This window comes from Lagopus leucura, unplaced genomic scaffold (genome assembly GCF_019238085.1).
Source record: "Lagopus leucura isolate 7727_CA_CO unplaced genomic scaffold, USGS_WTPT01 Super-Scaffold_100048, whole genome shotgun sequence".
Classification (NCBI taxonomy): Eukaryota; Metazoa; Chordata; class Aves; order Galliformes; family Phasianidae; genus Lagopus; species Lagopus leucura.
In genome coordinates, this window is record NW_024962294.1 from 528,911 (window position 1) to 542,646 (window position 13,736).

At 62.6% G+C, this 13,736-nt stretch overlaps 1 protein-coding gene across 1 annotated transcript; it reads left to right on the forward strand.

Moving 5' to 3' along the window:
* The first annotated feature begins 1,149 nt into the window (after window positions 1–1,149).
* On the forward strand, window positions 1,150–10,782 carry COL9A2 (collagen type IX alpha 2 chain). The gene is made up of 32 exons (XM_042885057.1): window positions 1,150–1,232; window positions 3,035–3,109; window positions 3,664–3,699; window positions 3,792–3,854; window positions 4,012–4,065; window positions 4,154–4,189; window positions 4,301–4,324; window positions 4,438–4,491; window positions 4,756–4,809; window positions 4,919–4,966; window positions 5,217–5,273; window positions 5,501–5,554; window positions 5,848–5,901; window positions 6,512–6,565; window positions 6,657–6,710; window positions 6,781–6,834; window positions 6,950–7,003; window positions 7,123–7,176; window positions 7,251–7,304; window positions 7,405–7,449; window positions 7,561–7,614; window positions 7,893–7,946; window positions 8,014–8,067; window positions 8,191–8,262; window positions 8,480–8,515; window positions 8,860–8,904; window positions 9,054–9,086; window positions 9,201–9,347; window positions 9,771–9,825; window positions 9,929–10,117; window positions 10,212–10,289; window positions 10,577–10,782. Exons 1-32 carry the CDS (start codon window positions 1,164–1,166, stop codon window positions 10,780–10,782), a joined length of 2,070 nt encoding a protein of 689 aa, XP_042740991.1. The 5' UTR covers window positions 1,150–1,163.
* The last annotated feature ends 2,954 nt before the right edge of the window (window positions 10,783–13,736 follow it).

The following is a 13,736-nucleotide window of genomic DNA, read 5'->3' on the forward strand; positions in this document are numbered from 1 at the left end:
TCGTTGATTCGCTGAAGTGCGTCAGAGCCAATGGCGGGGCGGTGGCGGGGGAGGCATGAATGGGCAGTCACGTGGTGCGCTGGGAGCATCGCGCGGCGGAGTTGTGGGGGTGCAGCGATGGGGGGGCGGTTGGGATTTTGGGGGCTGCTGGGGGTGGAGGAGGTGTGGGGAGTGCGTGGGGGGCTGTGATGGGTCGGGGGGGTTGGTTGGGGGTTGCATAGGGGGTTCTTGTTGGGGGGGCTGGGTGGTTGGGGAGGGTGCTGGGGGTGCAGGAGGTCTGGGGGTCTGGAGGGGTGCAGAGGAGCTCGGGAGCGGTCGGCTGGGGGTGCGTGGGGTGCAAAGTGTCTGGGGTCTGTATGGAGGGGGGTCTGTATGGAGGGGTGAACACCGTGTGTCAGTGTGGAGTCATCCGGAGTTGCACAGTGCTTCCGAAGTGCCCCTCGTGTCCCACAGAGGCAATTTCAACCCGTCCCTCCTGCCCTCAATGTGCCGCGGTCGCGAGCGGAGATGTCCCCTCGGCTTTGTGAATGGGGGGGGGGGGGGGGTCCCAGTGCGGGTGCCTCGGAACCAGGGTTCGGGTTCGGAAACGCCAGAGTTTGGGGCACAAACGGAGACGGATCCAGCGCCCGTTTCCTCCAAGCCCCGCTGCTCCGGGGGCTGCTGCCGGCCCCGACCCCCCCCCCCCCCCGGGGAATCGTCCCCCGCGGGGCCCGCTGCGGGGGGGCCCCGGGAGGAGGAGGAGATGCGGCGGCGATGAATCATCCGCGCACCTCCGGGAGGCAGCGAGGCCGGGGGGGCGGCCGTGGGGTGGGACCCGGCGGGGTCCTCAACTCCCCCCTCCCAGAGCCTCCTAACCTCCCCGGGTTCCATGCTGGGACCTGCTGGGGGCTGAGCCCAGCGCAGGACCTCGCAGTGCAGTAGCGGTCCGACAGCCTCCACCTGCATCCCCACCGTTCCCATCTCGCAGCCCCTCGCTCCCATCAAAGCCCCTTTGTGCCACCCGGCCCCAAAATAGCAGCACGCTCACCTGCGGGGGGGGTGGCAGCCAGCGCCTGCCCTCGTCCCCTGCTGCTCCATATTAATCAGCCCCTTCCTCCTCCCCCTCCTCCTCCTCCTCCTGCCGATCCCTCCGCACTCCGTCGTTCGCAGCCCCGCTCCCGGCCATGGCTCACCGCGGCCCCGCGCTCTGCCTGCTGCTCCTGCACGCTGCCTGCCTCTGCCTGGCCCAGCTCGTGAGTGCTGCGGGTGGGGGTCCCGATGCCCCCCGGTGCTGATTTACCTCTGGGAGCTCCAGCCTGCCAGCTGGCTGCTCCCTGCGACCCCCCCCCTCCCTGTCCCCCTCGGGCCCCCAGCGCCGCTCCCACCTCTGCACCCAAAACTCCTCCGGTCCGTGGGATGGGGATTGGGATGGGGCTGGCAGTGGGGCTCAGACTTTGGGGTCCCAGCTCTGATTTTGAGGCTCCACCATTGGGATTGCAGCTCTGAATTCACACCTCCCACTTTGGGAGCTACACAGTTTTGACTCTGGGGCTCCAACTGTGGGATTACAGCTCTGATTTTGGAAGCATGTCTCCAATTCTGGGGCTCCAACTTTGGCACTCACATTTTGAGATTGCAGCTCCAACTTCGGGGCTCCAAACTTTGGGATCGTAGCTGTGATTTTGGAGCTCCGACTCTGGGAGCACAGCTCCAACTTCGGGGCTCAGATTTTGGAAGCACATCTCTGACTTTGGGGCTCCAGCTTTGGGATTGCATCTCTGGCTTTGGGACTTGTTAGCCAACCTTTCCATCTTCCCATTGGGGCAGAAGGGGGGGATTTCTCCACGCTCCCCCTTCCCTGCAGCCTCAGGACCTTTGCTTCCCATCGCCGGGGTAAAAGAGGATTTGCTTTGCTTTGCTGGGATGCTCTGCAGAGCCGGGCTGTGGGGGCTCAGCCCTTCCATGGGGGCTGCTCGGGGGGGCTGGGGGGCAAACTTACCCAAAGCATGAATTCGAGAGAAATGCAGGGATTGTTTCCCTTGGCTGCACTGCGCTGAGCAGAGAAAGGCTCTCACTGCCCCACGGTGACCCACATCAGATTTGTGGCACAGAAGAAAACCTCTGAGAAGTGTCCCCATGGGCTGAGGGGGGGGGGGGGGGGGGGCCGGGCCGCCCAAAAACCCCCCCCGGGGCCCCGGGGGGCGGCGCGGGGGGCGGGGGGAGGGGGGAGCCCTTGGAATAAGGGGCCATTTGGAACCAGATGGAACTTACTGATAACGTTTTGAGGGGCTGCGCTCTGCTGCCATGTGTGGGGCATGGGGGGGCACACGCTCACTCCCAGCCCAGACTGTGGGGTGAACTGAGGTGTTCAGTGAACCGACCTCCAAAACCTCCCATCCTCAGACATCACATTCAAAAATGAAGAAGCCTTGCAGGCGGCTGGGCTGCGGCTGCCAACCCCCCACTGCCAGGAACAGCGCAGCTCCGGGGGCAGCAGCTCCTGTTCCCCGCGACGCCCCGTTCCGATAACAGAGATTTCTTTGCAAAGTGGCTCCTGTAAAAACCTCAGAGCTGGAGGAAGGCAGGCAGAGTGGGGGCTCCCCCAGCAGCTCCTGAATGGTGCTTTTGTGTGGAGCAGCAGCAAGACACCGCAGTCCTGCATGTGGCCCGGCAGCGTGCCAGCACGGCCCACCTAGAAATGGGGCACTGCAGCCCAGCCGTGCTTCTGGAAATGCCACTGCACCCCAAATGGCCGGGGGGGGGGGGGAACCCTACAAGTGCTGCCCTCGCCCTGCTGAGCTCCCGCTTCAAATAGGGGCCGGATTCCCCAGCAATGGGTGGGGGTGGTTGTGCCACGGGTGGGGGGCAGTGCCCCAAATTGCCATGTTTCTCCATTCATACCTTCGCTGAGGGCACTCAGGGAGGCTCTCTTGGGGTGCCCGCTCTGTCCCAGTGCTCCAGAGCTACGTTCCCCGCAATGTACCCTGAACCCTGAGCATCTCCTGGGGTCTGGCTGCATCCTCCTGACCCCCATCCCCTCCCTCTCTCCCCATAGCGGGGGCCACCAGGAGAGCCCGGCCCACGAGGGCCCCCAGGTCCGCCAGGAGTGCCGGGAGCGGATGGCATTGATGTGAGTGCGTGGCGGCGGGGAAGCAGCCGGGAGGGGATGCCGCAGCACAAAGGGGACATTGTGTGGGGCGGAGGTGCGATGCCGCGTGGTTCCTGCCCTGCGCTGCTCCGGAGAGAGGAGCGCGGCCCCTGCAGGGCGTCCCAGGCTTTGCGTGTGGCAGCGGTGGGCGCGGGGTCGGGGACCCTCGGAACAGCTGGGGATGAGGGGCCTGGAGGACTTGGTGGGGACAGAGCGGCAGCGCGTGGTGCTCAGGTGGTGCGGGATGCTCGGTGCTGCAGGCGTGGATCCTGGGGGGCAGCAGGACCCCCGCTGGGTGCCTGCGGAGCACTGGTGTGGCCAAGGGCTGTGCTGAGTGGGGACAGAGCCTGAACGGAGGGATGTGCAATCTAGCTGAGTGCCTGCCTGCCTGCCGTGCCCCAGGCTCCTCTCCAGCCCCAAGCGTTTCTTTGGTGCTATTTACACCCCGTCCTACAGCTGCAGCAGGGTTCGCTCTCCTCATCCTGAGCACTGGCAGGGTGACGGTCCCCATTTGTAACCTTCCTCCCTCCCCACAGGGTGACAAAGGCTCTCCCGGAGCCCCCGGCTCCCCGGTGAGTACGTGTCCTTCTGCACTCCCCGATGTTTCCCCTCTTTGGGAGGAGCTCCTTTTAATTCTCCCCCACCCAACTCTTCTCTTTTAAAGGGTGCCAAAGGGGAGCCCGGAGCCCCGGGTCCGGATGGGCCCCCAGGGAAGCCAGGCTTAGACGTGAGTACCAGCCTTTGTGGTGAGCCATAGGCACAAAGAGGAGCCCCCCCTCGGCCCCTCGTGGTGGAAGCAGTGATAATTCAGTGGCCGAAGAAGCACTTGGGGCTGGAGGAGGTGGGCACAGCACACACCGATCTCCTGCTCTCTCCTTTTGCAGGGTCTTACAGGTGCCAAAGGGGAGCCAGGGCCCACGGGGGGGGCAGGAGTGAAGGTGAGTGTGGGGACGGCCCCCCCCCCCCCCCCCCCCCCCCCACCTCTCCTGCTGTGTTTCACCTCTGACTGTCCTTTCTGTCCCTCAGGGTCAACCCGGACTGCCAGGGCCACCGGGGCTCCCAGTGAGTATCTGCCTCGGTGGTGGCACGGCATCGCCCTGCTCGCAGCAGTGATGCTGGCAGGTTTGGGGGGCTGCAGCCTGGGGGCTCACTGTGTCTCTCTCCTTGCTGCAGGGCCCCTCGCTGCCAGGACCACCTGTAAGTGCCTGTGGGGATGGGGCACGCCACCTCAGCTCGGATCTGTGCACCCCCAAATGGGGGGCTCGGGGCTCAGCCCCTCTCCCTCACTCAATGTCTCACCTCTCTGTAAGGGGCTGCCAGGCCAGGTCGGACTGCCCGGGGAGATCGGAGTGCCAGGACCCAAGGTGAGGGGGCAGGAGGGGGTGCTCCCAGCCCTGGCATCTGCCTCTCACAGGCTCCTGGATCAACAGGGGAAACTCCATCGTGTGTGTGGGCATCCCTACAGCAGGGGGGGCTGTGCTACTGCAGCAGAGTCCCTTCATGCTGCCCCCCCATCCCATGGCTGGGGGATGCCTCCATTCCCAGGGTGACCCTGTGCCTCGTTGCCCCTCTTTGTGCCAGCTTTGGCAGCTCCTAAATCCCCCCTCTTTGGGGTTGTTTTCTCCTAGGGCGATCCTGGACCCGATGGCCCACGGGGCCCCCCAGGTCCCCCAGGAAAACCCGTGAGTATCTGCCCAGAGGGAGCCCCAACCTCTCTGCTGGTGCAGGAGCCACAGTTACACCCTGTGTGTGTATCAGCACCGTGGATGCTGATGGGCTCCTTCCCTACAGGGCCCCCCAGGACACATCCAAGGAGTGGAGGGAAGCGCAGATTTCTTGGTGAGAGCAGCCATTCCCTTGCCCCTCTGTCAGGCTTTATGGGCAGCTGGGAGAGCCAGCTCAAATGCAGTGACCTCTGTAATTTGGTAAATGGGGTTGGGGGAGCAGGATCCCAAAGCACAATGGTAGGTTCCCATTTAGCCCAGCCTGGATGCTACTGACATCAGCTTGTCCTTCACACAGTGGGCATGGCTTTTCTGCATGCCTGCATCCTTCCCCAACTCATTCCACACTTGTTCTTCCCCACCAGTGCCCGACCAACTGCCCACCAGGTCCCAAGGGCCCCCAGGGACTGCAGGGACTGAAGGTGAGGATGCTCTCCTGCCCCCTGACATTCTGTGCTTCTGTCCCTCGCATCGCTGTGGGAGATGGGAGAAGGGATCTTCTCCGGTTGGAAACAGCTCCAGATTGCTGCCCAGTGTTGGGGGGATGCGTGCATGTGGGGCTGGCTGTGGGGTGCTGCCAGCTGGCACTGAGGGATGTGGCACAGCGATGCTGTGCTGTGTGTTCTCACCCCTTCCTTCTTGCTCTTAGGGACACAGAGGTCGGCCCGGCGCCTTGGGGGAGCCTGGCCAGCAGGGCAAACAGGTGAGTGGGGTCAGCCCTGCTGGGACAGTGGGGTGGCTTGGGGAGCTGGGGCTGAGGGTGGGGGCACTGGGGAGAAAAAGGGGGAAGGCAGGAAAGAGGTCAGTTGGAGGGAAAGAATATCAGGGCTGGGAGGAGAAGAGCGGGCGGTGGTTTTCCTGTGGAGGATGAAGCTCTGTGCTCCCCCAGGAACGTGGCCCCATCCCTATTGCTATTCCTTTCACCATCCCTGTTCCCATCCCCATCTCCATCCCATCCCCAATCCCACGCCTGCTGCTCACCTCTCTGTTCCCCAGGGCCCCAAGGGTGACGTCGGTGTCTCCGGAGAGCAAGGTGTCCCAGGCCCTCCAGTAACGTATTTATGTCTCTTTGCTGCTCTTATCCCCGAATGCTGGGGTTGTGCATGGCCACAAATATGGGGGGCACGATGCTGACCTGCCCTCCCTGCTCACTGCGACCGGGGCAAAACCATCATCCGCTCCGTGTCTTTCTCCATGCCACCGTGGGGGGGTCACAAAGCGCAGCCTGGGGGGACCTCGGCGGTGGCACCGCGTGGTTGAAGGCTGACTCTCCGAGCCGGATAAACCCCCGGCCCCCGCTGAGCCCCCGGTGTCACGGATGGGGCCGTGGAGCCCGGCTCCCTGCTGGGCTGTGGGGATTAAGCTGTGTGAGATCACCGAACGCTTTGAAGATGCAGAGCAATTACCGGGCTGAGCCCGACGGGGGCGGGAAGGGGCAGAAGCCCTCGGTGGGGGAAGCAGTGCCCGTCTGGGGCTGTTGCTGTTATCGAACCGACAGCTGGAAAGGGGCCTGCTGGGATCAGGAGCTGGACGCTTAGCGGTGGCAGAAGTGGCTGATTTGCAGTGTCAGCTTTTGCTTTAATTGTGGGCACCCCCCTCCCCTCCCCCCGGGTGCTGCCAGGTCGGTCCCCAAGCTCAGTGGCTCTGCTTCCTTCCTCAGGGGCCGCAGGGCCAGCGGGGGTATCCAGGGATGGCAGGACCCAAAGGCGAGACGGTAAGTGCTGGTGGGACACGGGGGGCACCCCCAGATGGGGTCCCTCTGATGGGGCTGGGATAGGAGGAATCACCCCCCGTTCTCTTTGCAGGGTCCTACTGGCTACAAGGGGATGGTGGGGACCATTGGCGCGGCCGGGAGGCCGGTGAGTGTCCCCAGCTGTCCCTGGCAGGTGTCTCCATGTGCCGCTGCTCAGCCATGTTTCTCTCCTGCAGGGCAGGGAAGGCCCTAAGGGACCTCCAGGGGAGCCAGGAGAGAAGGGAGAGCTGGTAGGAGACCCACAGCCCTTTACCCTGGCAGCCACCTGGGTGCTGCTGCCCTCTCCGTGCTCCATGCCATGCGCTGGGAGCACTGAATAAAGCCCTCTTGTCCCTCCTGCTGCAGGGCGGCCGCGGCATCAGGGGCCCCCAGGGAGACATCGGCCCCAAAGGGGAGAATGTGAGTACATCCTGCCCGAGCCCAGCATGGGGAGCAGCCTCTGCCCTCCCTCAGAGCATCATGCACAGCTCCTGGCTGCCCTTGGAGGTGTCAGCCCTGACTGCTTTCCCCTTCTGCAGGGTCTGCCTGGCATTGATGGCAAGGATGGCACACCGGGCATCCCAGGTGTGAAGGTGAGGAACTGACATGCAGTGTTCTCCTTCCTGTGCCTTTCTCAGTTCTTCTGACCTGTACTTTTTCCATGCAGGGCTCTGCAGGACAGCCTGGCCGCCCGGGGCCCCCGGGACATCGTGGACAAGCTGTGAGTATGAGGGCAAAGAGCCCCACTGCAGACGTGACCCCAGGGCAGGGGGCTGCCTCCTGCACCATGCGTGGGGTCTGACCCAGCTCTGTTCCTGCAGGGTTTGCCGGGCCAGCCAGGAAGTAAAGGTGGCCCAGGGGACAAGGTGGGTGTGGGGCTGAGCCCTCAGCCTTGGCCCCTCCAACCCCCCCCATCCATACCACATCCCTGTGGGGCACAAGGACCTGTCCCTGAGTGCCTGCATCTCCATTCACAGGGTGAGGTGGGACCTCGGGGGCAGCAAGGCATCACCGGAGCCCCGGGGCTGATGGTGAGTGCAGCACCTTCCCCCCCTTGCTCCCCAAATTTTGCTGCCACAAACTCCTCCATCACCCACGGGATGCAGCTCTGTTTGCAGCATCACTGCTGCAAAGCTCGAACCTCCCCGTGCTCTGCAGCCAGCATCCACCCCTTCCTGCGTGCCACCCCGGCCACGTGCCCCTCTGCAGCATCCCCAGGAAGGATGAAGGGTTGTGGGGGCACATGGCCATCTGGAGGCAGCTCCTTCCCCAGCACCATTAACACTGCTTGGGATGTTTTCCCCCCTAGGGTGAACCCGGCCCCCGGGGTGAGCAGGGACCGCAGGGCGTCCCTGGGCTGAAGGTGAGTAGGGGGCACAGGGGGGGCTGCAGCCATGCTGGGCACTGCCCTGACTGCGCTTCCTCCCCAGGGTGACCGGGGGGAACGTGGCCCCGTTGGAGCCCCCGGTGAGCAGGGCAGAGCGGTGAGTGTGCAGGGAGACCCTCTGTGCCCCAGGAAGGGGCAGGAGCTGCCCTGACTCGGAGATTTGGGGACCTTTTTGAGGGTGTTCCTATGGGCTCTTCCCATTCACTACTTTGATTTCCAGGGGCCCAAAGGTGAACAGGGCCCCCCAGGGATCCCAGGACCCCAAGGCTTGCCAGGAGTCAAAGGAGACAAGGTGAGAACTGCTGCGGGAGGCAGAGGAGCAGCCATCTCCTTGGGGTTCTGGCATATCCCTGCAGACGTGGGCAACGCAGCAGCTGCTGTAGGGGGGTGGCCTTGGATGGCAGTGCAGAGGGGGTCAGGGTGGGGGTCTATGGGGAGTTGTGAGCTGAGGTTTTGATGCACATCAGACGTGCCTGTGGCTGGCTGACCCCTTCCTCCCCTTTCTCCAGGGCTCCCCAGGGAAGACTGGCCCCAAAGGCAGCATTGTGAGTATCCCTGCATGCTGGGGATGGGGAGCTGCATGCTGGGCAAGGACTGACCCCTGTATTCAGCACCCACCCTGGGGGGCTGACACCCACTGCCCCCTTACTCCCTCAACAAAACCCTGCAGCGCCCAGGCTGGGGTTGGAGCTGCAGGATGACTTTGTCCCCATGTATTCCCTCTCCTGCTGCAAGGACCTGATGGGGGACCAAGGGGCAACAGATGCAACTTGCCAGCCCCATGGGCACCCCCTGCCTGGGCACCCCGAGTTGTTGCATAGAGGAGCAGCAGCTGGAACGCAGCAGGGTGCAGGCAGCAATCTCACTGCTCCTGTCCTCTTTTCTCTAGGGAGACCCCGGTGTCCACGGCCTCGCAGGGGTGAAGGGTGAGAAGGTAGGGCCCTGCAGTAGGGCTGTGCTCCTGGGGCTGAGCACCGCTGCACTGCACCCCACCATCTGGGAAGGGGCACAGCTGCCTCCCCCCGCAGCACAGCCTCATTTCTTCTGCCTCCCCATCACCTTTCTCGTGTCCTCCATCCCCAGGGTGAATCGGGTGAGCCAGGACCAAAGGGACAGGTGAGAGACGAGGGGCTGGCAGCGTGTCCCCAAACCCCACTGCTGCTCTGCAGGACCCTCCCTTGGACCCCCTACATGAGCTCACCCCCTGACACCTCTCTCCTTTCCCTACAGCAAGGCATTCAGGGTGAGCTCGGCTTCCCTGGGCCCTCTGGGGACGCAGGCTCACCCGGTGTGAGGGGCTACCCAGGTCCCCCCGGCCCACGGGGGCTGCTGGGGGAGCGTGGTGTGCCAGGAATGCCGGGGCAGCGCGGCCTTGCAGTGAGTACCAACAATCCCAACACAGCATCCATTCGTGATGATCCACATGCATTGCACCTTGCTCCTTAGCTGACCGGCTGGGGGGGGGGTTGAGCTGGACGTGGGACCCCACCGATGTGGAAGGCAGCAGCTCTTTTCCTTGCTGAGTAAAGCAGCAGGTTGAGCTCAAAAGTGCTTCCCTGTGTCCTGCTGGGGACTGGGATTTTTCCATGTGAGCCTGATGTTAGGGTTGCAAAACGGGGCTGCAGAAAACTGAGCAGGTCACAAACTGACCTGAGCTCCTGCGCCTGGAATAAAGAGAAAAGAAGGGTGGGGAATGGCACAGGTTGCAGGGATGTGCTCTGGGCTGGGACTGAGCCAGGAGGAGCCCTGCTGGTGCAGAGCAGGGGAGGAAGGTGCAATCCCTCCTCTTGTTGCCCTCAGGGACGGGATGCCGGTGACCAGCACATCATTGACGTGGTGCTGAAGATGATGCAAGGTGAGGGGGTGACCAGCACCCACTGCACGAGCACCCAGTGTGTGGGACCCCACTGGCCGTGCTGCCCCATCCCGTCCCACACCGGCCCCTCTCTGCCCTACAGAGCAGCTGGCGGAGGTGGCCGTCAGCGCCAAGAGAGCCGCCCTGGGGGGAGTCGGTGCCATGGGCCCCCCTGGACCCCCAGGGCCTCCGGGGCCACCTGGGGAGCAAGGCCCCCACGGACCCATGGGAGCTCGAGGTGTTCCTGGCCTCCTGGGTGCCGCCGGGCAGATCGGCAACATCGGACCCAAAGGTGGGCAGCGTGGGCATCTGTCCTTCGGGGCAAAAAGCAAAGGCTCCTCTGGAGGCTCTCGTGAACCCTTCTCTCTCTGTTTTGTTCCCTGCAGGGAAGCGTGGGGAGAAGGGTGAGCGGGGAGACACCGGCCGTGGGCACCCGGGGATGCCGGGTCCTCCAGGGATCCCAGGTAAACCCCCAGTGTGTGCTGACCATCGCCCCCCTTCCCCATTCACTGCACTTCTCTCCCATCCATTGCTCTGCCCTTGATGGCCATCATGCCCCGTCCCCACGCAATGGACGGCACTTCTGCTCTATCCTGGCCAACCAGACCATGTTCACCCTGCACCTCTCTTCCCACCCCGTGGTGCCACTCGTGCGCAGCTGGAAATTCCCCCTCTCCCCCCCAATACCTCCGGCATTCAGAGCAGAGCATCCCCAGGGCCAACTGCTCACAGCTTCCCGCATCCCTTCCAGGTCTCCCTGGCATCCCTGGCCACGCGCTGGATGGCAAGGATGGGGAGCGGGGCCCACCTGGCGTCCCAGGAGATGCTGGGCGCCCTGGGTCCCCCGGCCCTGCAGGGCTGCCGGGTTTCTGTGATCCAGCTGCCTGCCTGGGGGCTTCTGCCTACGCCTCGGCACGGCTGACGGAGCCAGGCGCCGTCAAAGGACCGCTGTACTGACCACACAGCCAGCAAACACTGCAAACCCATGGGAAGGCACCTCCACGACACGCAGGAGGGACCCGGGGCACAGCGGCGTGGGGTAGGACAGAGGGACCTCCATCCCCTCCCCGTCCCACAGAAATAAAGCGGCTCTGATCCAACCCCTCTGGCGGCGCTCCGTCCTTTGGGGGCCGGAGGGGCTGTCGCTGATTTCCCTCTCCTGTTTTATTTTCATTTTCTTTTTGAAATGACAACAAAACGGTGGTTGGACTATTTAAGATGTGCCGGTGCTTTGGTGGCTGCTGGGCGCTCGCACAGATGTAAATCTTTGTAAAATAGGATTTGTTTTTATGAACCACACCGCGGAAATCGCCAGCTCTTTACAAACGAAACCAATGCAGACAATAAAGCTGAGACGGATCGTTACCCAACGGAACCCACTTCAGTTCTTTGAGGTTCCTCCTCTCTCCCACCAATCCCAGTGGTGGCTCAGGCACCCCAGACCCAGCAGCAGGATGGATCTGTGACCCGTTAATGAGGGTCAGACTCCTGTTGCTGCAGATGAGTGCCCCGTTGCTGCAGGGTGGAGGTGCTGCAGCTGGGAGATGCTGCTTGTAGGGCTGCATGCTGTGCTCAGAGCATCCGCAGACGTTGCTTTGCTGCAGGTTCTGTGCTGCCATGCAGCTGGGTGTGCACAGAAGCAATGGGACAGGGATGGGGAACGTCAGCCCCATCAGCTCTGACCCACGGCTGCGCTCCCCAGGCAGCTGCTCCCAGCTCTGCGGCCTCATGAGCTGGCAAGGCCAGCCCTGGGAGATTAAGATGAGGTTTTAATTACAGCACCGAGGAAGCAGCTGCCTGATCTCTTGCTCTTTTTTCCCCCACCTGCTCCTGCCCGAGCTTCACAGCCCCGATCCCCTGCGTGCCTTTCCCCGTTGCCTCCAAAGGCAGGCAGATCCATTCCTGGGGTGCTTCAGGAGCCCCCTGGCTGCCCGTGTTTGCTTTTTATTCTTGGATCATAGTTTGATTTCCCCCCCCCCCCCTCCTCTTGAGGTTGTCTTGGAGGTGCGTGCTGCACACAGACACAGGGCTGGGTGGACCAGGCAAGCAGTGCCCAGAGCAAACAGATGGGCCTTGTCCAAGAAAACGGCCCAAATTTGGATATCAGCTGTGCAGGAACAGCACCCTTCCAAGACACAACTCAGGGAATGACCTTTGTTAAGAACCCATTCATTTACATGCAAGTGGGGACCCTGGTTGCGATAGCAAAGCTGGGAAACTCGTTGGAGACCAAACTACAGCTTTGTAGGCGAACACAGGAATAGGAGGGGCTGAAATGGGAGTAGGGCAGCGGGGGGCGGGTGGGGAGGTGGGGATGCAGCCCAGGCTGAGCCCCGTTGGTAAGAAGGGCAGCTCTGGGCTGAGGGTCTGCATGTCGGGTGCTCAGGGCTCCCCTGGCCTTGCCATGCATCCATCCGTGGGGATGAGGCTGAGCCACTGCCCTCAGCCCTCACTGGCGTTTGGACCCCAGCCCCATGTCCCACCCCTCCAGGCTCTGCTGGCTGTGTGGTCACTGAGCACAGAGCCCTCCTCCGCGGGGGTCCCACAGCATCACATGGCGGAGGGGAAGGAACGTGCTGACAAAAGGCTGATTTAATTACTAGAATTGTTCTGATTACAGCCTGCAAACACTGTTATCTTGTAATTATTGCCAAGAACATGCCATTAGTACATGATTAAACACAACGTCTTGTGGGCTGCTGGCTGATTGTCTGATGCCTTATGAACTTAATTACTTCACGCTGGCAGGGAGAGAGGGGAAAGATGGAGCACAAGGACGGAGCCTGGGGACCCACAGCCCTTCCAGGGCCTCTCCCTGCTCTGCTGGGTGCCCTCTGCACTGAGCTCACCCTCAGCAGCACACAAGCATAGGGCTCCAGCTCCATCCCACAGCCTCCGGTCAGCAAAGATCAAAAGCTGAGCTGCACTCACCGCACAGGACAGGTTGGGAAGGTGGCACAGGAGCTCTTCTTCCTTACAGGAAAAATCCAGAAGCTTTCAGCCTTGGGGTCCCTTCGAGCACTTCTCACACACTGTCACCCTGCCCACTCGACAAGGGCACACAAACTGATCCTGACGTCTCATTAGCAGGATTAATTCTCGACCTCATTCTCCTCTCAACTGAGACATTGGTGCTGCTCCATGCCACTGCACTGAGCCCTGCTCCCTCCACTGGGGCTGAGCAAGCAGCAGAGGCTGGGCAGCACACTTCCCTCCTCCCCATCAAACCCCGTCCCCCATAGAACCCCTCTCCCTTGCAGAGAGCACATGGCTGTTAAGCAGGAATGGGCAGAAGAGTGTCAGCTGTGTGCATGATAGCAGAGCAGCCCTAGCTGTGTGCTGATGAGAGCTGCCCTACAGGTGCTGCTGGGGAACTGTGGGCCCCACTGGTTGCTTTCAGGCTGGGATGCTCCATGCTTGCTCCCTAAAAGCAGCTCTGCTGGGATCTGTCACGCTTGGGCACTGTCAGACCCAGGCCTGAAACGAACAGAGCAACTCTTTGCAGGAGTTCATGACAGCCCTGCATTTCTCACCGCTCTCCAGAACTGGCACTGTGTCACACGCTGCCAGGTGAGGGGCTGTGTTGGCTGGGCTGGAGGAATCCCAGTGGAAAAAAGCATTGGGATCATCTCAGCTGTGCCCAATAAACCCCCATCCCCCCCCCGTGCCCACTGAGAGGTGATGCATTGGCACACATTGCCCAGGGAGTGGTGGGGTCAGCATCCCTGGTGCTGCTGGGGGCTGTGAGGGGTGGCTCTGGAGGAGGGATGGTGGGCACTGAGCGCCTGCCTGCTGCCCTGGGATCCTCACACAGCAGCTCTGGCTGTGGGCAGCCCCCCCAAGTCACCCCATGCTCCCAATGGCACTGACCCCACGTGCATTGGGCACTGCTGTGCTTGGGGGCTGTTTGG